Source organism: Xyrauchen texanus, chromosome 12, assembly GCF_025860055.1.
Source record: "Xyrauchen texanus isolate HMW12.3.18 chromosome 12, RBS_HiC_50CHRs, whole genome shotgun sequence".
Classification (NCBI taxonomy): domain Eukaryota; kingdom Metazoa; phylum Chordata; class Actinopteri; order Cypriniformes; family Catostomidae; genus Xyrauchen; species Xyrauchen texanus.
The window spans coordinates 24,112,798-24,139,120 of NC_068287.1; the positions used below are offsets into that span (position 1 = coordinate 24,112,798).

The 26,323-nt window shown below is 36.3% G+C and overlaps 1 protein-coding gene across 2 annotated transcripts in view; it reads right to left on the minus strand.

The window, feature by feature from the left end:
• The window catches only part of LOC127653093 (protein kinase C beta type), a 231,503-nt gene extending 205,999 nt beyond the window's left edge, over nt 1-25,504 (minus strand). For both annotated transcript variants that reach the window (XM_052139605.1, XM_052139604.1), the window contains exons 1-2: nt 25,207-25,504; nt 24,748-24,779 (exon numbers count right to left, since the gene is read on the minus strand). In XM_052139605.1, coding sequence (XP_051995565.1) covers nt 24,748-24,779; nt 25,207-25,382 — 208 coding nt within the window. In that variant the 5' untranslated portion in view covers nt 25,383-25,504. The remainder of the gene's footprint in view (nt 1-24,747; nt 24,780-25,206) is intronic.
• Nucleotides 25,505-26,323: the final 819 nt, after the last annotated feature.

Below are 26,323 nucleotides of genomic sequence, written 5' to 3' on the forward strand. Positions count from 1 at the left end.
CGCGCACAGCGAGCACAACACAGCCCTGCTAAATGAGTGACAGAACTAAACATTCAAACGTAGCCTGGTTTAGATCTGTGATTTTAGTCTGATTTTATTTTAGATTTCGCCTTCCAAAGATTATAAAAAGAATATTTATACATAAGCCGCATTCTGTCTAGCACAACTTCCTTCCCTTCACAGCGGTGCACTGACATTTCTCCCTAAAACTCAAACTTAACGTCAGAATCAGCACGATCGGTGATTGTTGTAAAATGCAGTCTAGCTACTGTTGCTGAATTACAGGACGCGTTTAATAATAAAAAGAGCGCAAGAGATACCGTTCCCAAGGCACCGCAAAGGGACAAGCAAAGTAGAGGCTACTTTGGGTTTCATGTGCGCGTCTAAACGATCAACTATACACAAAAATATGTCAAAACGACCGGCTTGGAGATTCACTTAAACACAGTTTATGTCTTAAATGGATGTAGTTATGGAAATAGTTGGGAGAAAATATGCTGCATCAGGAGCCTATTAGATCTGCACTCGGTCTTAAAGGGGAAGCTGTCTAAACATTTTGACGATTGAGCCATTAGGCCTACTGCGAATCAAACAACAAAAGGCAAAGAGAAAATCACTTACAGCTCTTGAATGAATAACTTCTGCATTAATAAGCATTAATCTATCTATGATAAACTATGCAGTGTTATTTTACAATTGATTACTTTATTAGATTTCTTTTTAAACCACACCTGAACAGTAATGTTAGTAGACCTTCCTGAAATTAAATCACTGTGCCTATATAACGTTTATCTTAAAAAGAACCGTCAAGAATACAGTTGAAGTACCGGATCGATAAGCAGTATCTGTAAGAGTAGTAATACCATTAAAACGATACCCATCCCTAGTTATGCCTGTGCTTCTCTTGGATGCTCTGAATATTGGATTACGTGTCTGGATTGTCCCTTAATTAAAGCTGCATTTGGCTCTCAACCTTTGTGTCTCGGAGCAGTTTGTAACACCTGCTTTGTTTATTTAATATATTTGTTATGCATTATTTATACAATATGTTTTTACATTATACATTTTTAAGTGTACAAGTGCAGATTGGTCAAGTGTTCAATAAATGTATTTGTTGAGAAATGTTGTCTATCTTAAGTAATTATTTGTGTTACATTTTATCTTTCAAATAAAAGGTTCAAATAAGAGGTTAAAAACAAGCACATATCGGCCAAATATCGGCCAAAATAAATCCGCAGCATTAATCGGCCATCGGCCGACCCGGATTTCAAAAGATCGCATCGGCCTGAAAAAACCAATATCGGTCGACCTCTAATCCTAATCATTCCTTTTTTGTTTCCATTTATAAAAATTATAGAACATGAATTAATCATTTTGCAATTTCTAAAGTTTAAAGTTTCAAACACCACAAAAACCTGTTACTTTTAGTGTTATTTGGTGAAGTGAATTAACTCTAGATGATGTTTCTCTGTCAGTCATTCAGATTCAGATTGAATGAGAAATATCTGTCAGTGTATGGAGGGGAGTAAGAACAATTTTTTTCACCTAAAATATTTCTTCAAAAAGACAGATTCGTACACAAACAAAACGTCATTACTGCACGCAGTGAAGAAAGCATTAAGCTAACTGGGGATAGCAAGCGTTACACTGCGTCAAGAATATTAATGAACCATGTGAAATTTCAGCATTGACACTCATAATTTAGCAGCGGCTGTAATTTATGCTTGTTACATGTGAACAAAAATAGGACAACGAATAAATTAACCATCTATTCTACCCAGAATACATCAGGCACCAGCACCAAACTAGTTCTTGTTTAGTGTCCAGACCTAATAATTCATCCTAGTCTTTTCTTGTGCCAGCACAGATGGTAATACCTTGTTTGGACATTTACTATGGAATAGGGGTGTAACGATTAGAATATCTCATGGTTCGATTTGTATCACAGTTTACATACAAATCGTTCAGAATTTTTTTTTTTACTGCCAAACACAAAGAATAATGTATTTGGTAAGCACTTCAACAGATTTGTCCTTGAAAAACAATCACTGATTTACAACAGTAACCATAGTTTAACCATGACATTTTTAGTAAAAGCATAGTAACCACAATATAACTATCTACAACTCTATAACTGTATGGTTTGGTTTAGCCACCAAATCAGACAGAAGGAAACTACAACGGAGAGTCAGGATTACTGAAAGGATTATTGGTGTCCCCTGCCCGACCTCCAAAACATCTCCAGAGTGAGGAAACGTGTAGGTAGAATAATTCTGGATCTCACACACCCTGCCCACTCCCTCTTTGAACTGTTGCCCTCTGGCCAGTGCTACGGAGCACTGAACGCCAGGACATCCAGGCACAAGAACAGTTTTTACCCTCAGGCCATATTCATGAACAATTAAACTGCCTCTGGACTCCCCCATAGTGCAATAATGTAAATACATATCTCAAGTAAATTCCCATATTTAATTCAATAACTACATATTCCTACCTTGCACATACATTACCAGTTGCACATGTACATACACCATTCTGTTAAATGTCTATTATTTGTATGTCTATTTATACTCTTACCTTGTTTTATATTCTGTTTCACTGTAATGTTCTGTGTGCACTTGTTTCTCCTATCACCAAAATAAAATCCTTGTGTACATGAGAACACTTGGCAATAAAGCTCATTCTGATTCTGATTTTCTGATAAACATGGTTACTTTCATTACAATATATAGTAAAATCATGGTTACTATGTAGAAACTATAGTATTACGGTTGTAAAACCATGGTTAATTGTATCAAAACCATGATTTCTGCTCAGAAAACCATAATGGCAGCAGTTGTGGTTACTACAATATTACTATTGTAACAGCATGGTTAATTTTTATCAGGGTCCTTACAAAAAAATTAAATAAAATTTCTCTAATTACTAAATCAAAATTTTAATTTAATACCTGCACTAATCCACTACATGCATCAACATAAAGTGCACTTCAAACTCATCTCAACATATATTAAATATTCGGAAGCTGTCACTATAAAAGGAATAAGCTTGCTATTAAAATGCATAGAAGAATGGATGGCTCACCTGCAACTCTTTCTCTGTGTAACGTCTGCATAAATGATTAATCATGTATCAAGGTATTACTATAACAGCATCTTAATGCCATTAATCAAAGCGCATTATTGACGCCTGTGATAGATTACAGCCGCGCGAGGAAACAGGAAGAACTTGCCGTGCACGTTTTAAATAAACCCTCACGCACATTATTGACATATATTACCAGTATACAGCAATCGTGTCGAGCGGTGTGTGCAAACAGTGCCTGGTTTGTAAATGTCTTTTGACCAGGTGCATTAGCGGACATTGTAAATGTGCATGTCTATTTGCCGCTTTGTTTTCTTGGCCAAATATTGGGATCCAGATACGTCATTAAAATTGAGTTGAACCGACCGCAGTACCAATGCTTCCCGAACCGTACTGTTTTTTTTTTACCGTGAACCAATACACCTCTACTATGGAAGTAGTTTTTTGTATTCTTTGAAGATGCAATGTAAATGTATGTAACGTGGTACATAAATATGGCAATCATCCAGTAATAGAGATGGTAGATTTTACATTTACATTACATTTTAAGGTATTGCAATGTTATAAGGAGATCTCACTGTGAGAATCAAAACTTGTATTTTTCACATTCACATTTTTGGGAAAAATGAGGTCAATGCATAAGGTTCTATTTAACCAAAATCCAAACTTAGAACAAGTTACAGTAAGAATATAATTGCATAAAGCACCAAAGTCCAATGCAGATGAAAGATAAACAAGTGAGTAAAAGATCACAATAGATTCATTTTAAATCACAATAACACAAATCACAATGTTATTCTATTGTAACTCAGATATCAATTATGATTACCAACCCTATTTAGAATCAGTTCCATGGAGTATATCAAAAGAATCATGGTATTAACATTTGACAAAATCATTGCACCACATTAGTAACCACAGTAAGGGAGGAGAGAGATAAAGAGAGAGACAGAGGGAAAAGGAAATAATCTACACCAACCTGGAGTTAAGTGCCTTGCTCAAGGGCACAATTGTGGTGGCTGTGGGGATCGAACCAGTGACCTTCTGATTACCAGTTATGTGCTTTAGCCCACTACGCCACCACCACACACGTAGCTATATCCATATCTACAGCTAACAGTTGCAAAGGCCACAGCAAAATCACTCATTATGAATAGCACCAAGCTCATCATCAATTCTGAACTAGGGAGTGTGTGGGTCATGGGCGTGCGTGTGCATACATTAATAGATTCCAGTTAAAACAGAGCAGTGATCTCCTTTTCAACTCATCCATTGGACAGCTGAGTACATAGCATAATGATCTATGCTGTGATTTATCTATAAATTCGCAGTACACATGCCAAAACTCAGCCCTACTTAAATGGGTTGCTGGTCTTAGCTTGTTTAAGCTGGTTTTCAAACCTGGCCAAGCTGGTCTAGCTTGTCCTCTATCCTATCTAGCACTGTCACAATACCATAATAATATCTTACCATACTATACCAGCTAAAGTATCACAATATAAAGTAATATCACGATACCACATGATGTAAATTCTTAACGCAGTTGCTCCGGAAGTGATGAATATAACTGATGGATTAACAGAGAGAAGGCTTGAATGGACTAACTTTTTACCAAATACATTCTTAGTTTGAGGTTATAAAACAAAATATATAAATATATATATATATATATATATATATATATATATATATATATAAATATAATATATATATATATATATATATATATATATATATATATATATATATATATATATATATATATATAAATAAAAATATTGTAACATTGAAAAGACTGCTTTGAACAGCTATTTCAATATTCCAACCGCTTCACCTTTACCATTCAGAGAAACGGTAAATCTGTAAATGTTAAGATAAAGCACTAACCTGTGTATTTTCTGCAGAAAGAGTGGGATGTGTCCCAAGGTGTATAATAAGGTTGCTGGTGTTTCTCCCTTTGGCTTGAAATCTCTGTAGGCATTCACTGCATATGGGTTTTCCCAGTCTCATCAGCAAAACCCAAAATAATTCCAAATCTCATTATGTGAATTGGGTTTTAAAAAGCTTCTCACTCTCCAAAGTTTTACTTAAATCCATATTATTCATTAGGAGACACAACTGCCAAATGAACATGCTGGAATACAGACAAGAGTGTTTGAAGCATGAGAAAACCACACATTAAAAAAATAAACAATACCATGTAATGGTTAAATTCTAAACAGCATTTTGCACTCTTAAAGGGCACTGAGTGAAGTGGATGCCACTCGAAAAGACTACATTTTTAATGTTACGGAAGACATGGGTCAGATTCAAATGAAGGTTTTAGCTAAAATAATATTTACTACCACACATACAACATAATTAACGGAACTGCCGTATTGACTCCCAAAAAGTGATTGCACCTTCAGTATTTTGAATCTTTAGTATCACAATTCTACTGTACCATGCAACACTAATCCTATCCAGTTGAAAAAGCCCCAAACCCATATAAAATCATCCAAAATCCAGTCTGGGAGAATAACTAAGACCAGTAAACCATCTTAGGCAGCTTTAAACTATGTAAGCAGGGATACTTTAAAACTTGGGAACAGAATATCACTCTAATGACTGGATAGTGAACGTGTGAATGATCTACCATAATTGGAAATGTTCTTTGTCACAGCTTTGTTTAAAAGTGTATGAATCAAGCACTTCCCTTTTTTATGTAATTGATACATACACGTGTGAAATGATCACATGTCTGTGAAGTATGAATGATCAGAGAAGCTAAACTAAAATGACACCTTGGGTGCACTGACCCAAAAACAATTATATTTAGCTGAATATAATCTCAAGAAGCTGTGATAGAGAGCAACAGGGGTAGTCATGTACTTTGAGGCTACCCATCTCTTGTTGCCTAGCAACTGCTTCAAGCAGGAGTCCTATGGGTTAAATGGGTTTGAGGAGTACTGCAGTAGTACACTGCACTGAAGTCTTCTCACAGCTCTTACAGGTCTTTACCTCACCAATCACCATCTACACAGTCGTGATTACTGTCAATCAAGGCATTTTGTATAATTTCACTGTTATATATGCAGTAGGCATCCATATATAGTGATACATATGACACTTTGATGCTATAAATAAAAAGTATGACACCTGAAAATTCAAGTTTGAATCACCATTTAACGGATGTCTAAAGAGCGCATCATGTTATCAGAGAAATCTGTAGAGTACAAGAAGTGTTCATGGTCTTTCCTGAAGTCTATTAGACAGTGTGGCTATTTGGGAAAGGTGAACTGAATGTGAACATGCATGTCAGATTTTAATATAGTCTATTTATTTATTTATTTATTTATTAACACTTTATTTCTTGTTTAATTTTGGGAATGTGAGGAAAAGGAAAGCTTAAAAAATATATACCAAAAGGTATCTCACATTAGTGAGAAGAACATTAATGCTAAACCACTAAAGCTTGTCAAAGTCTTAAAGGGATAGTTGTCCATCATTTACTCACCCTCTTGTTGCTCCAAACCTGTCGGACTTTCTTTAATGGAACACAAAAGATGATGTTAGGCAGAATGTTAATGATTGACAGTCTCATTCAACATTCCCTTCCATTGCATATTTTTTCCACACCATAAAAGTGAATGGTGACTGTGGCTAGAATACAGCCAAACATCTCCTTTTGTGTTGCATAGAAGAGAGAAAGTCATACATGTTTGGAACAACATGAGTGTAAGTACATGATGACTGAATTTTCATTTTTGGGTGAACTGTCTCTTTAAATTAAATTTTCATATCGAAGTTGAATCAGAATTTTCTTCTCCTTCCATTCTCAATCCTGTCTGTGGAAAGCTTGCATATACGCTTGTGTTCTACAGCAGAAGGCCAAATTGAATTGCTGGCCAGAGGCAATTCACTGCATTAACATCGATCAGGCTCATACATTATCATCAGTACTCAGTCAAGTCAATACTGAAAGAACTTCAGCTGTGGTTTAACCAGGTCGCATAATAAGGGTTCTGCCCTAACCTTCACACAATTGGTCTGTAAAAGCCTCTGATATTATGAATGAAGCCACTGTGACTAATAAAACCAATGAGCAGTTTCAACAAGAAGATGCAATTACCATTGAGGCTTAATGGATCCATTTAAGATGTGAACTTCAAGAGCTTCGAAGAGTGACTTTGAATTTTTTTTCCAACTCTGTTTTCTTGAGAGTGTACTTTGTGCAATTTCCCTTGGATTTCTTTTGAACAAACAATGAATCGGTAGAAGCAGATGATGTTCATTAGTCAATAATTGAGTAAATAAGCTTTGCATTTTATGAAGGAAATACTAGTGGCTTGCATGGCATCAAAATAATAGGGTTTTAGGTAAGTTTTAGGCTTTGGTTCAGTGTAAATTAACTAATAACAATTTTAGATTTTGAATTCAAATAAAAAAGAAAACTGCAATTGTCATGACATGTCTTGATTTCTGTCAGCCACACACAAGAAGCAATACATAGAGCAACATGTTAAATATATTATTAAATAGATGCAAGAAAGGGAGACCAATCACAATCCAGCATGTAATTCAATGAAAGAACGAAGACTAATTGCAATTAATAGTTTACATTTTGAATGCTGTTCTATCAATGCAAGTCAATGGGAGATTTTTGAACTCAAATTTCAATAAATACAAGTACATAAACTAAATAAAGAAGAAGAAATAATCTGAATTTCAAAACAAAGTGCTCACCTTTAAGCACTATAATAACAGCATCATATTGAAATCAGCTCTTGATATGTTACACCAGCACATTCTGGAACACATGGTGGTGACCTGAATCACTCCCTGAATACTGTAGAAAATATCAGATACTCTGCAGCTATTTATTCCTTCCTGCATAATATTCATGCCTTCCAAAGGTGCTTAAAGCCCCTTAGAGCCCCTGTGTTCTAGCATACTTGCATTTCAATTAAAAGTGTGACTGATAGCCTGGGGAAGCTTTTAACCTAGCTGGCCCACTCTGAGATTGCCCATGTTTAATATGCGACTGACTGAGTAATCCCAGCGGTGAACCTGACTTCACTTTTATACATACGCACCTGAAGGTTCAGCCCTCAACCTGTCTGTCTCACTTCACCCAGTGAAACTCACCAGCAGAGATCTGGTCTGCACTTACAGAGTGTTTTATAGCTGTAACTTCAGTGAATCTTTCAGTCTGAAATGAAAATGTAATAGTGTTCACACTTCTGCAAATTCAAATTCATGTTATGTAGGCTTTTTTCTTCTCCTTATATGGTGTTGAGTATGCTTCACTTCCGGCTGTATGCAAATGAAGAAGTTCTCATATGAATGTCATAAATTGAAGTAACATATGGGATGATTTTAGGACAATAATGATGAAAGGTGATGTAATATATTTGACTGGCTCTGAAGTGCTATAAATACATTGCTCTGTTGGTTTGAGCCCAATCAGCCTGAAACAGAAACACTGGCTCAACCAATGGTGCAAGTTTGGAGCGGGACTATCTGTTTTTGTCCAACCAATGCAAGACAGGGGGAGTGTTCAAGAAACGCCTCCGAAAACTTTTTTGCAATTTTGTGTGGCTCCACTAGTGGTGCAGAAATGACACATTTCACCTTTCAATTTTTTCTGTTTTTGGTCTCACACAAAGCTACAGTATAGTAAAACTTTAGAAGACTTACAGCACACACCAAGCTGTATGAACTATATTTATGGTAATTTTGTCTTGTTTGAGCTTGACAGCCCCTATTCTAATTTGAATACATTGTATGGAATAAGCAGAGTAATATTCTGCTGAATATTAGTGATAGACCAATATATCGGTTAGGCAGATTAATTGCCCGATATTTATCCGTTTTGCGATAATCGACATCAGCAGATAGCCACGTTCAATTGGCCGATTAACAGAACACTTTCTGATTCCAAGGTTTACTCTTTTCAAATGTATGCAAATTTGTGTAAACATTAAATAAAATAATTGTTTGTTTCACTTTAGAAATTTTGTGTACCTATGATTTGCTCTTGTTAAATTGTATTATGTTTATCTGCATTTATATCAGACATTGGCCATCCTGTCTGTATCAGTCAACCACTACTAAATATCTCCTAGTTTTCTACAGAAAAAGAAAAAATCTTATGGGTTTGGAACAACATGAGGGTAAGTAAATGCTGACAGAATATTTGTTCTTGGGTGAGCTAACCCTCTAATACGAAAACTGGTGAGGTCCAGACAATTGGCTTGAAAAAAAGTTCTGTCTGCAACGGACACATGGCAGTACTATTCAGCATGTAGAAGCTGTCATTGAGGTTGATATCTGGACTGCACAGCACTGAGGCTTTTCCCTGGAGACAGGCCTGCACTTCTGTGATCTCTGTTCTGACAGCAATCCTAGAATGTGGACTTTGAATCATTGTCATTCAGTGTGATTCAACCACAGACTACAAGGTGGTATTAGACAAGTTGATAGATTTATGACAGAATCCCACACTCAAAGCACTAGTACAGTTAAGTGGAGGCCTGGGTGGGTGGTGTATATCTAAAATGCCAGGTTAGTGCTGGCATCTTAGACTTACAGATCCCCCTTGAATGTTTCTTTAGATCTCACATCTGTGGGCGATCATGTTGGAAAAAGAAGTGACTGTTTACATAAAAACAAATGAGGAACCAAAATAGCTGCTCCTAGTTTCACATTGTTACACTATCCAATATACCACATATGAAGCACATGTACAGCAAGTTACACGAAGTGTATGTTGGAGTTTCACATCCCCTTTCTTCTGTCCATTTTCTCGCTGACGTTGGTTACATGCAAACTTAAAATTCAGCATGGCATAGAACAAATCTGGCCTCAAGAGAAGGATAAAACCAGATTTGATTAGTTTTATTCACAGGGCCAATTCTAGGACGTTTGTACCTCCTTTAATGTCTATTGGATTTTATTCCTTGTTTTAATGGCGTTTCAAGCCTTAGCAAACACCACTAAACACTTGAAGGCCCCAACCTGTATACCTAACTGAGCTGAGTGTGGACTGTTTCACCGATGGAGTAAGCCCTCTCTTTTGGCCTATTTAAAATTCCGGCCAACTAAGATAAGATGGTCCCCAAAGAACCTTCAGCCAGCCTGTTTCAGACACTCAGCCAGTGGCTGCCTCTCATGGGGCCGGTTGCACCAGCTGTGAGTAAGTTCAAACTTAGCCTAGTTGTGTTGTAAATGGGCACCAAGTCACAATTTACGCACTACTAAATATTTGAGCATAGGTAGAACATAACCCTACATATAAACAGAGGAGTAACGGATGGAATAAAAAAAGCAGACTGATATTTTATGACATCAATAAGCTCATGTTTTGCGTCGGAATATCGCACGCCCGGTCCCCAATCGGCCTGATGAGGCGCGCGAGGGATAAAGGCGGCTGATGACGATTGTTCGAGAGAGAGAATTACGGGCATGTCCGCATGTGTGTTTGTTTATGGTTTTGGTTTGAGGTTTCATTAAATTATGATTTATATTGACAAGCCGGTTCTCACCTCCTCCTTGCCCATCCTTTAACTGTTTTACAATAGGATATTAAAATGAATAAATGTCTGTTTTTCCAGCCTGTTGTATTAGTATTTATTTATCACCCCTCATTTATTTGAGATACAGTTCCTATAATATTGTTATTTACATAGGGCATATATACTATTTATTAAATCTATTTTTATTTCGTACCGTATTTATATGGGAATATAATTTATTACAGCTGATAGTTACACAAGCAGACAAGGTTTGAACATCAACCATAACAAGATCAAATTGAAGTTCACAGCTTTTTAACACTTCTGTGTATAAATTTGAAGGATGTTTATTGGATCAATACAGGTAAATGACATAATATGCGACTACGCATTACTCTACGGAGAGCTTACGACCAACTAGTTAAGTCTTGCCTTAAGAACAGGTCACAACCAAATTAAGCACTGACTTACATACAAACTATCTAGTAGTTACTAAGCCCTTAGTGTAATCTTAACGTCCTTACTTATGTGAAAACTTACGCACAGATGGTGCAACCCTACCCTACCCTACCCTGTCCTCTTAACCCTCTTTCCATTTTCCAATGCGCGCACACACACACACACACACACACACACAAAGTATGGCACTTCAACACTTCAAACAAAGATTTCCTGACCAACCAGCTCAAAAGGAGTTGGAGTGGTGGTGGCGTACTGGGCTAAAGCACATAACTGTTAATCAGAAGGTCACTGGTTCGATCCCCACAGTCATCACCATTGTGTCCTTGAGCAAGGCACTTAACTCCAGGTTGCTCCGGGGGGGATTGTCCCTGTAATAAGTGCACTGTAAGTTGCTTTGGATAAAAGCATCTGCCAAATGCATAAATGTATATGTAAAAGTAAAAGATGAAGGTCATCAGAAGCCCTCACATTTAGTATTTACATTTAGGTTGAGAAGTTTCAGGCCATCAGAATGTAACGGCAAACTGAAAACTGACAATGACATAAATGGCATTTTGCGTGAATACGGTAAAATTTGATGTTCTATTACTTTTATTAAGAATTAAAAAGGCAAAAATGATCTTTTAGAGATGTTCGGTAAACTATTATCTCGTATAAAATCAACTTACTGGAAGGGTTTGAAATTAACTTTTTAGTCCACCAGCCAAGGTGGCTGGTAGATGAATAAAAATGAATGCCCAATTATTATTGTTTTATTGCATTTTACAAGTGGATTTTACAGACATGAGAAACAAATGCTGTAAGCATGTTTAAGACTGCTTTTTTAAAGAATTGTACTGTTTTATTATTTATGAACATTTTTAATTGCCAGATAGTCCATTTACTTTACTTTTTTAGATGATTCACTTAAAACAACAAAAACATAATTTGTATTAAATTAATGTTGTCATATGAATGAAGTAAGTAACTCTCATGAGTCTTAAATACACACAGTTCTTGGTTTATTTGGAATGAGTCAATTAATTCAGTCAGCTATGACTGACTCAATATTTTTGTTGACTAAAAAGAGCCATCTAACAGAGTTGTTTGTGTGGAAATTGGACAGTTTTGGCAGGTTTCTGTCCACATTGCCGGAAAAAAAACACATTCAAGAACCGTTAGCGAAACTGAACTTGATCAAAATCAATTATTGGGTCCTGTATTATAATGCAATCATTACCAGAGAATTTGATGTGTGGTGATGGGTTATTAAAACTTAAATCGCACATCCACTGGAAATCCAAGAGTGATCTTTGTTTAATCTCGAAGGCATGAACGCTCCTAAACATTGCTTTCAAACGTTTGGCTCTTGGCAGTTTTAATTTCAGATGTTGGGTACTGCTATTGGTTAGCTGGTTTTAAACGCATCAATTAAGGGATAATGTACTGTCAGCTGGTTGTTATCGCAAAATAAACCCTGACAGAGTGACCATGACCCTGATGTGAATTAGTAACATCATGTGGAGCCTTTCTATAGCATGACAAGAAGTGAATCAGGCCCTATTGTGTACCTTATTTGTTTGTGCCTGATTATTGAATGTTCTGAAGGTAATTTAATTTCAGAAAGAGACCTGAATAAGGTCAGAAACAAAAAGGTACATAGAGCTCATGCATCTTGTCCTGTGGGACACTGGAGCCACATAGGTCAGACATGTTTGTTCTAAACAGGATCCTGTTCTGCCGTAAAACAACCTTGCGGTATCAATAGAGCAGATACCCTCCCTTGGGTGGCCTGGAAAACACCAGCATTATCTAATTTGGCTAAAAGCACCAGAAGAGGCTAACGACATTCAGTACTAAATTGAGTTTCAACTGTACTAGCTCAACACTGAGGCACTTTACAGGCAGTTGAAAGTCCTTATTGTGATATTACACGTATTCTCTTCCTGAAATATGCCTCTCACCAGACCTTTTTATTAGGTTCTGAAAGCAGAATAGATGGCCCTTATTGGGCTCTTATGTCCATGTGTAATTGGCTCTCAACATTCATCAGTTAGATGAAACATCAGCAATCAGCCAATGGCTGGATTTCACTTTTAACCCAAATGGATTTCAATCTAAATTGGATCATAGCTATGATAGGACTTTGGGGGGATATTTTTGTTATTTCTATTTGAGATAAACTATGCAGATGATGGAAAAACTGTGCAATCATGGCAGATCCAAGATAAAAATCAAATTTAAAAAGACAAATACACCTACACCTGGATAAAGAAATTATGTAACAAGTTTTAAATATAATTGCTCTACAAAAAGGTTCCAATTAGAATCAATCTTACAGCTTGAAGTTCAACAAAGAATGATCAAAGAATACTGAAACCAATACATCTGAAGAACCTATAATGTAACATCAAAAACATTGAAATCTCCAACAAACCATATTGCGGTCTCAAAAACCCAACATAGTTTTATGATAAAATGTATTAGTTTGTATGAGATGGCAAAATCGTATGCTATCCTCCGATTTTGCTTGAAAGAAAAGATACAACTTTTATTCAGATAGGGACCAACCAATTAATATAATTTAAAATTGATAAAATATAGGCATCAAATTTGTGCTAACCTCCTATACAAGAGATTATTTTAACCCTTGTGCATCGATAAATAAAAATGACTGAAGGTCCTTAGAGGGCATAAATATCTGTCAAAAAACTGGCATAATAATATTATATATTAATATTATTTTCCATTTTCAACGAGTTAATTTTTTTAACAAACATCAGTCCTGATCATATCTACCAAATATTTTCAGGATTTCAGGATTTTAACCCTTTAAATCCCAGTTTGTATATAAAATGCTGCGGTTGCTGAAAATATATTAAAAAAATTACAATTTGAAGCCAGGACTCTAGAATGAAAGCATAATATCATAGAATTCATGATTTTATGCTTTAATGGCACTTGGATCAATTATTGCAGTTTTAATGGGTTTCAATGGGGACATTTATGTCCTGAAGGTCCTGAGTGTAACTATTTTGTGTACACAGTGTATTATAGATTTATTATAGGAACTGAGATTGAGATCATAATTCCCCTTAAAATACACAACTTTGGCAAAAGCAAAAGACAGACAAAATGATCAAAAAAGAAAAAGGTCCCAAAGGTCGCACAAGGGTTAAGAAAGGAAACGTCAGTGAACAAATTTGTTACTTGATAATTTGATCTTTTTCAGTTTTCCTATTAGGTTTAGGATTCAAGTAAGGGGGTTAGAACTTATGGTTAGGTTTAGGTAAGGGGTTCAACTATGAAAATACTATTATAACATTGTTAATAATGTTTATTTTTATTAATGGGAGTAAAAGACATAGGTTTGTGTACTAGCCAACTCAATTCGACTTGCCATCTTGTGCTGATTATAATTACTAATGAGGCTGGCCTGCAAAACCCTATTCAGTGAAAAACAGTTCTTGATGACAATTGGGGACATTGCTTAACCTAAAGTGCTTAGAAGAACCATTGAGAAACCTTAATTTTTGAGACTGCAGTTCACAGTAACACAGATGCTCTGAGTAACAGTTTGTCTCAAGCACATATAGCTATAGTTGAAGTCAGAAGTTTACATCCACTTATGTTGAAGTCATTAAAACTCATATTTTAACCACTCCACATATTAGCAAACTATAGATTTGGCAAGTCGTTTAGGCTACTTTGTGCATGACAGGAGTAATTTTTCCAACAATTGTTTACAGACAGATTGTTTCACTTTTAATTGACTATATCACAATTCCAGTGGGTCAGAAGTTTAAATACACCAAGATAAATGTGCCTTTATGCAGCTTGTAGTAAAAAGGGTGAGGCTTGCAAGCTGAAGATCACCATCTCAACTGTGAAGCATGGGGGTGGCAGCATCATGTTGAATATATTGAAGCAACATCTCAAGACATCAGCCAGGAAGTTAAAGCTCAGTTGCAAATGGGTCTTCCAAATGCACAATGACCCCAAGCACCCTCCAAAGTTGTGGCAAAATGGCTTAAAGACAACAAAGTCAAGGTATTGGAGTGGCTATCACAAAGCCCTGAAATCAATCTGAAATTTGTGGGCAGAACTGATAAAGCATGTGCGAGCAAGGACCGACTCGGTTACACCAGTTTTTTCTGGAGGAATGGGTCAAATTTCCAGCAACTTATTGTGAGAAGCTTGTGGAAAGCTACCCAAAACATTTGACCAAAGTTAAACAATTTAAAGGCAACACTACCAAATACTATTTGGGACCCATTGGGAATGTGATGAAAGAAATAAAAGCTGAAATAAATAATTCTTTCTACTATTATTCTGACATTTCAAATTCTTAAAATAAAGTAGTGACCCTAACTGACCTAAGAAAGGGAATGTTTTCTATGATTAAATGTCATGAATTGTAAAAAACTGAGTTTCAAAGTATTTGGCCAAGGTGTGTGTAAACTTCTGACTTCAACTGTACATAATGAGGAGCGGATGATCACACCTGCTCATGAGCGACACGAGGCAGCCCGGTGCGAGTACTGTGCAGACAGGGTCATCTCTGTAGCAGCATTCATTAATCACCTCCTACACCATGTTAATTACCCCCCCCCCCCACCCCCACCCAAACACTTTGAGCTGTAAATGAGAGCTGTACTGCAAGAGCTTTAGGAGGAAATTAGCTCTCACTGAGAATACTGAGAAATCCCAATTATCACTCCAGATGTATGACACTGCTACACGCATTCTGAATGTTTTCAGCCTCAAACACTCCTATAGTAAAGAAGAATAACCAATGAGATCTCTTTAATAATCTCAGTTGTTTTTCCTAGACAGCAATTAGATTAAAGGAGAGGAAAAGGAGCCTTTTACAAAAGTCTCCTCTAAAGTTTCAAAAGAGATCTTAATTGTCACAAAATTATGTCACATATTTATCAAGAGTCCAAAACACCAAAGTTTGCAATCAAAAGTCAGAGATTTCAAAATGCAAGAGGGATTGGCAAAAACATAGATTTTCCCATGTATCGTTATCATAATTTTAATGATCTTGATATAGATTCTTAAATCCCAAGACCGATCTTTTACTCTATGTGTATCCCTCCACTACAATGAGAGGAAATCACTTTCATTTGCAACAAACTTGTAACAAAAATAATATGAAATCTAATATCTAATAATATTTATTGATTGAATACATTGATTTATTTATTTAAAAAAAAAAAGCTAAAATCCAAAAACCAAAAACACTGAAAAATGAATAAAATATAATTAGTAACATTTATATATTCATAATGTACCAAGTTAGAAGGTCCCCTGTATAATTAAAAATATGAGCTGGGAAAGAACTTATATTGTATGTAAGCAAAAGGGATATTATAATTGAAATACACCCATATGAATCGTTAGTCAAAAAAAGAATTCGGAATAGAATTGAATCGAGAACTTGTGAATCAGAATTGAATTATGGAAATCTGTATCAATACCCAACCCTAATATAGGGCTGAAACGATAAGTCGAAAATAAAAAAAATTCTACAAAAATGTTCGTTGTCAAATAGTCGTCTGATCTCATTTATCTTAACATGAGATCACATTAAACTCTAATGATGATGCGCGAGAGCAGCACACAGCTCACAGTCCAGATGCAGTCTAAATCTTTCCAAACAGCTTCAGGTGATGTAGATCGCAAAGTATGAGGGAATAATACAAAATAAGTAAATACAGAAGCACTCTCGTTGTGAAATAAGCGGAGCTGGAGCTGAACACTGCTGAAGCAAAACTTGCGTGTCTATCGTCTTTAAAGGAAACACCCCGGCGTTACAATTTTAAAGCAGTTATATTTAATGGGTTACAGCTTTATTAAAGTTCAAATAATAAGGAAGCAGGTTATGTAAATAACTACAAACTCTGAAACTGGCATTTCTCTGTGCGGTCAGCACCTCTTCTATGAGTTTGACTGAAGTGTCCCGATCTAGGTGTGTGTGTGTGGGGGGGCTGAAACTGCATCCGGCTGATGCACACTCTGCCGTGGGGACGCTCGAGCACACGCTTGCTGCAGCTAGATTATAATGTGGATGTGTCACTGTCCATTTCTTATCATGAAGAAAATTGGCAATACACAGCTTTATTAATAAGAGAGATTTTGTTTTTTGTGTACCAACAATAGTACGCAAGTATAAACACCATGGGACCTTGCAGCCATCGTACCGCTCAGGGTGGAGCCACATTCTGTCTCCTAGAGATGAACAAAGTTTGGTGTGAAAAGTGCCAATCAATCCCAGAAAAACAGCACAGGAACTTGTGAAGATGCTGGAGGATCCAGGCAGACAAGTATCTATATCCGCAGTAAAACAAGTCCTATATCGACATAACCTGAAAGGCTGCTCAGCAAGGAAAAATCACTGCTCCAAAACTGCCAGAATACAGTTTGCAAGTGCACACAGGGACAAATATCTTCCTCTGAAGAAGTTTCCTCTGGTCTAATGAAACAAAAATTGTACTGTTTGGCCATAATGACCATCGTTGTGTTTGGATTAAAAAAGGTGAGGCTTGCAAGCCGAAGAACACCATCCCAACTGTGAAATGGGGGTGGCAGTATAATGTTGTGGGGTGCTTTGCTGCAGGAGGGATTGGTGCACTTCACAAAATACATGGCATCAGTGGATATATGAGGAAGGAAAATTATATGAATAATTCAAGGTATTTGAGTACCCATCACAAAGGCCTGACCTCAATCTGACAGACGATTTGTGGGCAGAACTGAAAAGGTGTGTGCAACCAAGAAGGCCTAAAAACCTGACTCAAGTTCTGTCTGGAGTAAAAGGACAGAGCTAAAAAAAGTATGTAGATTCCTAGACGGAATAGCCCAGATAATTTTGTGTTGGAAGAATTTGGCGATAAATAGATGCAACTAACGATTATTTTGATAATCATCTAATCTAACGATTATTAGAATGATTATTCAACTGTTCTGTGATTATTGCAATGATTAATAATTTGCTCTTACCTAACTATTCAGCTTGTGCCCTGAATTAAAAGGTTGTATTAAATGTGCTTGCTAACTATACAGAGGACAAAATCATCTTTTAAAAATACCTCTAAAATGACTGTGGCAGGGCGAATGGCGGGGCCGGGTCGTGATCCTACACACCCGGTCCTGTATTAGGCTAATCAAGCCTCCGAGAGGGATAAAGGTCGACTGCAGAGGATCGTGTGGGAGAGAGAGAGATCGTTTACGGACATGTCCATCATATGTGTTTTTGTCTTTTGTTTAAGTTTTATATTAAAAAAATATGATTTATATTATCAAGCCGGTTCTCGCCTCCTCCTTTCCCTTGCATACTTTACAATGACATTCACTGGATTAAAGGAAAAACATTTTTTATTAAGTTTAATTCAGTAAACAATTCACTGTAAAAAATTCACTTTGTCTTGTTTTCCATTTCAAATGGTCTAAAAATCCTTAAGAGAGTACATTTACTTGACAGCCAACATACAGTTTAAGTCAGACGTTTACATACACCTTAAACACATTTAAAGGTTTAAACAGTTTCCAGACATTAAATCGTAGAATACAGTCTTAGGTCAGTTAGGATCTCTACTTTATTTTAAGAATGTGAAATGTCAGAATAATAGAAGAGAGAATAATTTATTTCAGATTTTACTTCTTCCATCACATTCCCATTGGGTCAGAAGTTTACATACACTGTTGACATTTGGTAGCATTGCCTTTACATTGTTTAACTTGGGTCAAATGTTTTGGGTAGCCTTCCGCAAGCTTCTCACAACAAGTCGCAGGAATTTTGGCCCATTCCTAAATGTAAGAGTATATTCTCCTCAAATACACCTTTATTTTTTAAGGATACAAAAAATATTAAGTATAAATACAAAAGTATTGATTAAGAAAATAATTTTTGTAGTCAAAAACTCACTTGTTTCTAGTTGTATTTCTCCTCAGATATTTTAGAAGAATCTGATAAATAAATGATACTTTAATCAAACTGAGAGCCTTGAAACAGCAACCTCTGGGCAAAAACTTTTTAAATAAAATAAAAATTGATCGGTTACCTACACAGCCTTGCTCCACTCTACAGTGGCAATGTCTTATGTTAATATTGATCACTTCTATTTTTCCTCACAAAATGAGGCTACAGTCTGGAACACGCCATTCCAAAGCTGCAAAAATGGAGCAAACAAATTAAACACTCTCATAAGAACGGGGTGATGACGCAGTTCATCTGATGCAGTGTTCTCTAATGATGAAGATAGGTTCTTCTGTGTTTTATACCAGTGATCTCCTGAACCCCCCTTTATTTAAGCCCTGCTCCACTAAACACTTATGCTATTTATAGAGGTTTTAAACATCCCACACCTTCAAATGTGGATATGTTCTGCCTTTGCACAGAACAGAGCGAGGTGTGAGACATCCCCTACATTCCAAATATATAAACGCAATTTACGTCAGCTTCAGTTTCTGAGGGTATTTTTACAGAATGTGATTGGTTTTAAATGTACAAGTGAAGTCATCAAGAGTGGTTTTATATGTACAATTTAAGAAAATGACAGACACAGAAGTTCTCAGTAAACAATACATCAAAACTACTTTCTTGTGGGGACAAGATATTAGAGATGAAAACTCGAAGGGGGTCAAACACTTTTTTTATGTTAGCTAGCACTTTCATGTTAATGTAAAAAAAAAAAAACAATGATTTACATTAAAACGTATGGCCATACGTTCCTTCTAAAGATCTGGCTGAAAAACAAACATGACTTCACACACCCTCAGCTAACAAATAGGTTGAACTTTACTTTGAAAATAAAAACTAAATAAATATTTTTACATTTAAGGGTTATGGTTTACAAATTATGAAAACTGAAGAACATTTAGATATGCTAAAGCCAATCTTTATAAAATTATATCAACCAACATAAGAAAAAAATCTTTATATAGAAGTGTATTTTTACATAAGAATGCATTTAAATTACATTTTGTTTAAAAAAAAAAAAAGAAAAGACTGTCTATTCCTCCATTTACTTTTTATATCCTCCCATTCAATGAGGTAAAAATGTATCCTGTAAATATTGTGAATATGCACACAGGATCCAGTGCCAGATATTTGCGCAGATAATCATTGGTAAATGGAGATCAAACTAATTTGATGATGTTCGGAATTGAGAAAACTCTAGATTGTAATGCAACTTGCAGTCAGTTTCAGAAAATCAGTCGGTGGGCAAAATAAAGATGATTGGTGGGCCAGATGTGGCCCACGGGCCACCAGATTACTAGCCCTGCAATGCATTTTTAATTGAAAGTAAGATCACTTTCTTGAGCCTGACCCATTTCAATTCTGAAAAAAAGTGCTGTAAGCCATTATGTAATGGTATGCAGAAAATGTTCCTTCACCTGAGATATCTCACCGATCTCTCTGATAGCACTAGACTCTAAACAGCAAACAAATGTGATCGCGGGCCGCAGCCATTCAGAAGATTTTTATGTGCTTTCTGCCTGTCAATCATTTTGCACATTCTAATAGTGTTGTAGTAGTTCTACATTTTGACCCTAACTCAAGTTTAAAATTATATTCTTTAGCCTGAACTTGACCTTTTTTAATTCTGAGTTATTAAGCTAATTTGAGAAGATCATATTCTTAAACCTGAACTATTTAAATACAGAACTCTGAATTTACTCAAGTTTAAGATTATATTCATGAATTTGAATTTGGCATCCAAAATACAGCGTTCAAACACTTTAAAGCTTGGACAACACTGTTCTTTGCAGGTTCTTCACTTTTCAACTTCCTGTTTCTTTTCCGACAACTTTTCTATCTTGTTATTTCATCTTTCATTCACTCCTTGCTCTGTCTCAACTCTCTATCATCCTCCTCCACAGCTTTATCCAGCTATAGCTTCTGCCAGCTCTTCTGAAACTCAGTGATTTTGCAATTAAGACTGAGGAGGCAAAAGAGGCTCTCTTAAGCAGCTGGCTCACCGTCAATCTGACAGTTTGTGGAAATCCTCTTTTATCATTTACTCACTGTTTTCCACACTCTGATGATTAAGAAATAACAAGTTAGCAGCTGTGCTGGTGTTCCATCAAGAGCATCTAAACACAGAATCCTTCCTCAAATTCCCCTTTCTCTTTTTCTACTTCTAAACAGACATGAAAAAAGGAAGTTGTGAATCTCTAAATGCTTTCTAGTGAGTGGTCAGCTTGTTATTTGTGGCTCTTGCACTTCATAAATGCTGATGGCTTCATTGTTGAAGCCACACAAAAATGCTACCAGCAGTAATGTAATCAATTAGTATGCCTTTCCAGATAAAAGTTTTTCCCCCTATATTTTAGGCACTACAATCCAGAGTTCAACAGTCAATAAGGAATATAATTTTAAAAAATCATATATTATTTCTTCTGAATTTTCTAATGGCGTTCAGATCATTAAGGATCTGCAAACAAAAAGACTGATTGATTAATCCCAAATAAGGGTGACCCAGGAACTTTGGAGCTAGTTACAGTGCTGTGACCTTGAACATGGCACTTAAATGCAAGTGGCTCCTGTAATTAGTACAATAACAACTGTTGTTTAAAGGTGCACTCAGTATTCTTCTTTGCTTTTTGAAAGGTTTTACACTTAAAGGAAAGAATAACACTTAAAAAAAATAAGTTTAAAATCATGTACACTCACATGAGATGATTTGAGTCAAATCAGGAACCTAATAAAACATTTATTTTACATGGATCAGGTCGTCTCATGAGGGCACAGATATTAAAATCATATGACCAATCCAATACTAATCACTTTATCTAGGTAACCACACTGTTTGATATTTTTGACCACTGAATGAACTCGTCATGGCTAACTGTGAATAGCGCATTTCTTGCTTTGTAACTGAAAATATTTTCTTTTGCATGATATTGCATGTATACCACGGGGTGTCAGTCAGAGAACTTATAGGAAAAAACGGGTGACTCGTATTCAAATAAATGTACAATATATACATGAACGTATAGATATGAATGGGAAAAAAACGTTAAACTAAACACAGCTGTTGTTGGAACGGAAGTCACACCATTCAGTTAAAAGAGCCAATAACCTTTTTGATAGGGATGTCGCCTGTCTGTTTACTCAAGAACGCACAAGCACTTAGCTGGACCAGTGATTTGTTTCTGACACAGTAATTTGAATATAAGTTTTACATTAAGGAGCAATATTTGCCATGTGGATTTAATTTTTTTACCCTTATGGAGGGCATATTGTTTCTAACCAATTAAAACATAAAACTGTTTCTCATCCGTATAGGACGATTCAAAAAAAATTTATCAACTCATTAATATTCATTTTCAAGATTAAGAATGTATTACTTATTACCCAAAGAATGAAGGCAACATCAGCATTTATTTTTTGCAATATGTACAGTACTGTGCATAGGGCACTTGTGAAAAACATTCAGAATGAGGATTTCTTTAAAAAATAATGACATAAATAGTTTTCATTTATCAATTAATGTCATACAAAGTCCAGTAAACAGAAAAAAAGCTAAATCAATATTTGGTGTGAACACTTTTGCCTTCAAAACAGCACCAATTCTCCTAGGTACACAGTTTTTCTTGGTTGTTGGCAGATAGGATGTTCCAAGCTTCTTGGAGAATTCGCCACAGTTCTTTTATTTATTTAGGCTGCCTCAATTACTTCTGTCTCTTCATGTAATCCCAGACTGACCCGATGTTCAGTGGGGGGACTCTGTGAGGGCCATGCCATCTGTTGCAGGGCTCCCTGTTCTTCTATTCTAATCGTTTCTATTTGCAAAAGTAATGCTTGGGAGTATAAAATTTATATTTGCTATTGACACACTAAAGTAACATATATATAAATAATCATCTTAAGACAAATGCTTCCGTGAAACATCTTATGTGCCGAAGACTTTTGCACAGCACTGTAGTACTACTATTACAGAATAGAGCTGCATTTTATTATTCGAAGGGCATTTTTTTGCCCAACACATTTTGAATTTCTGGGACATTTTATTCATTTTTGGTAGTATTTTTGCCCTGAGCCTTCATTAAAATTTTCCCTTGATTTGAGCTGAAGAAGAAATTTTTATGATAACGTCAGATTTTATTGTTCATTTAAAATGTCATTAGATTGTAATATTTCTTGACTCAGCATTTTGAAGACTTAGCTTTTCCCCATTTAAATGGACAGGGCCTATACTTGTATCAATAGAACAATGTTGCCCTGAGGTGTTATGAATATGGCCACCTAGTGACCAGGCTTGTTTAAAGGTGTCAGTACAAGTCCACCAAAGCATAAACAAAAATGACTGAGTACATCGTTTAAGTTAAATGTGAATATCCTGTTCCATTAGAAGCTTTCTGCAAAATACTACAGTCAGATTAAGTAAAGTCTAACTTTATTCAGAAGTCAAAGGGATAGTTCACTTAAAAATGAAAATTCTGTCATCTACTCAACCTCATATCGCTCAAGCCACGCATGATATTTTTTTTTTCTGTGCATTGAACAACAAGCTGATAAAATGTATACGTTGAATGCACTGCAAGTCATTTGGATAAAAGAGTCTCCCAAATGCATATATTTAAATGTAAATATTTTTGGGAGTGACCTATAGTAGGCAAAACTGCCTTTGCTCTTCATCCTCAGCATGCCTGAGCATGACCTTGCAGAATTATGCTCTTTCTCCCCCAGCTCCTTCACTGATTTGCGAGGGCAAATCAGTGAAGGTCTTCAACAGGTTTAGAGCGAGTGTAAATAGATTTGAGAAAGTGACTGAGAGAGAGAGAAAAGGAAATGGCAGAGAGAAGAAAGATATAGCAGCAGAGTGGGTAAAATCATCATACACTCATCTGTACACCTGTAATTAGATCTAGTACAGAAGCCTATGGTGGAAAAATGGAGAAGAACAGCACCGCAGAGGGTACCATTACCTGCTGTGACTGGTAATTGCAGTCGCCTTAAAGAGCATACAGAATCTTTAGTGCATAAGAAGGTAGCAGGAATTAAAATCACATTTTCAGGGTAATTTAGACTCATGCAGTGATGTGCTCATAGCTGTACTGGTGGAGTGAAGAGAACAGCTATCCTTTGGTCATGTGGTACAAATTGCAATGTTACAAATGGTGAGAAGGCTTGCAACTAAGAATCCCTTCGCAAGAAACGGAAACAACTGCCTAAAACCATTTTAACATGTTTTCATATGATACATTTAAACTGTGATATGAATCTTTCAGAAATGTCATAATTAGACCTATGAAACAAACACGAACATCTGCTGTGTGAATATCAAACTCTGCAAATGTGAGCAAGCAGGTATAATGACCTTATCTTGACACTTTTTGTTAAAACCAAGGTTCAAATTGAGGGTGGACAAAGGAGAGTTGATGCATTGTGAAACAGCTGGACAACTCAGTCAATTGATCAAGATAAAATCAAACTATAATTTAGCCTAATATCTAAATTAAGGAGACGTGCAGTTGCTGGAGATTGCAATCAAGATCATCTATTTTAATGGCGTGTATAAAGTGTAAAGCGCAAATATTTCTGCGATTTCTTTTTCAGTATTTTCCTACTATTGTTAGGCATAATAGTGCCACAACACTTTGCATTCCAGCACTTCGGCCAAACTATTACTCTAGCTGGGCAAGACATTTGCAAATACTGCCACAGGCATAGACTTCCTGGGATGTTTCAAAATATGCAACAGTAAAATCCTACCTTGACACTGAAATCCCTGCTTCCCAAATCCCCTGAAACAAAAAAAGCAATAGTTCACATTGAAAATAATTCATTAGAACATTCGTTTTTAAACATTTACACATATGCTTACACAGAATCACTGTTTGAATTCACTAGCGTGATTCACAACGTAAGTTTTCCCTTTTTACTATACATTTAGCTTCTCATTTTATATTTATGTCCTTTATTTTGGACTATTAGTTAGGCTATGTCTCAATACAGAGTAAGCTGTCTAACTAGACAGCATTTTGAGGCATCATACACGCCTTCCGAGTCAGTTGAGCCCACAAATGTTGTATAGGCTACAAAAGAGTCAGCGCTGTCTATGTGGGCAGCTCACTATGTTTTCTATAGTTACAGTACATCTGAGCTGCAACAGTAACAGGTTCCCATCAGTTTCAGTGAACTGTAGTTTCAGAGCGTCAAACACTCGCTTACCAGATGAAGTCCGTGCAGTGGCTGCAGAAAGTGGGCTGCTTGAAGAAGCGCGCGATAAATTTGTGATCCTTCACCTCGTGAACGTTCTTCTGTCTCAGAGCACCTTGTCGCGCGAAGCCTCTCATGGGTGCGCTTGCCTCCTCTCCATCGCTGTTCGACTGCGTCGGGTCAGCCATTCTCACCTCGAGAGTATTGAAAGTTGATGTTTTGCGAGCCTATGCGCTGGGACGAGTTGTGCGGAGTGCGAACATGTAATGCAAAGCTTCAGACTGCGATGAGCTGCAATGCTTTGCGTCCCTCTCCGCCCTAGTGCCCTCACACACACTCTCACACACATACACGCGCTGACGAGCTGTTGTGAGACTCCTCCCCCTCTGTCTCTCACTCATTACCTTTGGCAAGCGGAGCTGATTGATAGAGATTATGTTTTGAGATTCTGTGTAGAGATTCAGTTCTATTTAAGCTCTCAAAAGCCTTTTGGAGACAATACAATTACAAAATATGATGGTCATATCATTATCATAATAGATGTGTATTACAGGAAACCATCAATCATACAGCCTGATACATGTATTGCTGTAGGCTATATTCTGTGCGGAAGACTATAAAAAAAACACACCTCTTCTGTAATGATTTAAAAAGTTAGTTCACCCCAAATTGAAAATTCTCTCATCATTTACTCAGCCTCATGCATCCCAGATGTGTATGACCTTGTGTCTTCTGCTGAACACAAATGAAGATTTTTAGAAGAAAATCTCAGCACTGTGCATACAATGCAAGTGAATAGTGGCTTTGAAGCTCCAAAAATCACATAAATGCAGCATTAAATTAACCCATAAGACTCCAGTTGTTAAATCAATATCTTCGGAAACGATATGATAGGTGTGAGTAATAAACAGATAAATATTTAAGTCCCTTTTTTTTTTTTTTACAATAAATCTCCACTTTCACTTTGATATTCTTTCACATTCTGAAAGTGAAAATGAAAGTAGGGATTTATGGTTTAAAAAAAGACTTACATTTACGCATTTGGCAGACACTTTTATCCAAAGCAACTTACAGTGCACTTATTACAGGGACAATCCCCCCCAGAACAACTTGGATTAGGTGTCTTGAC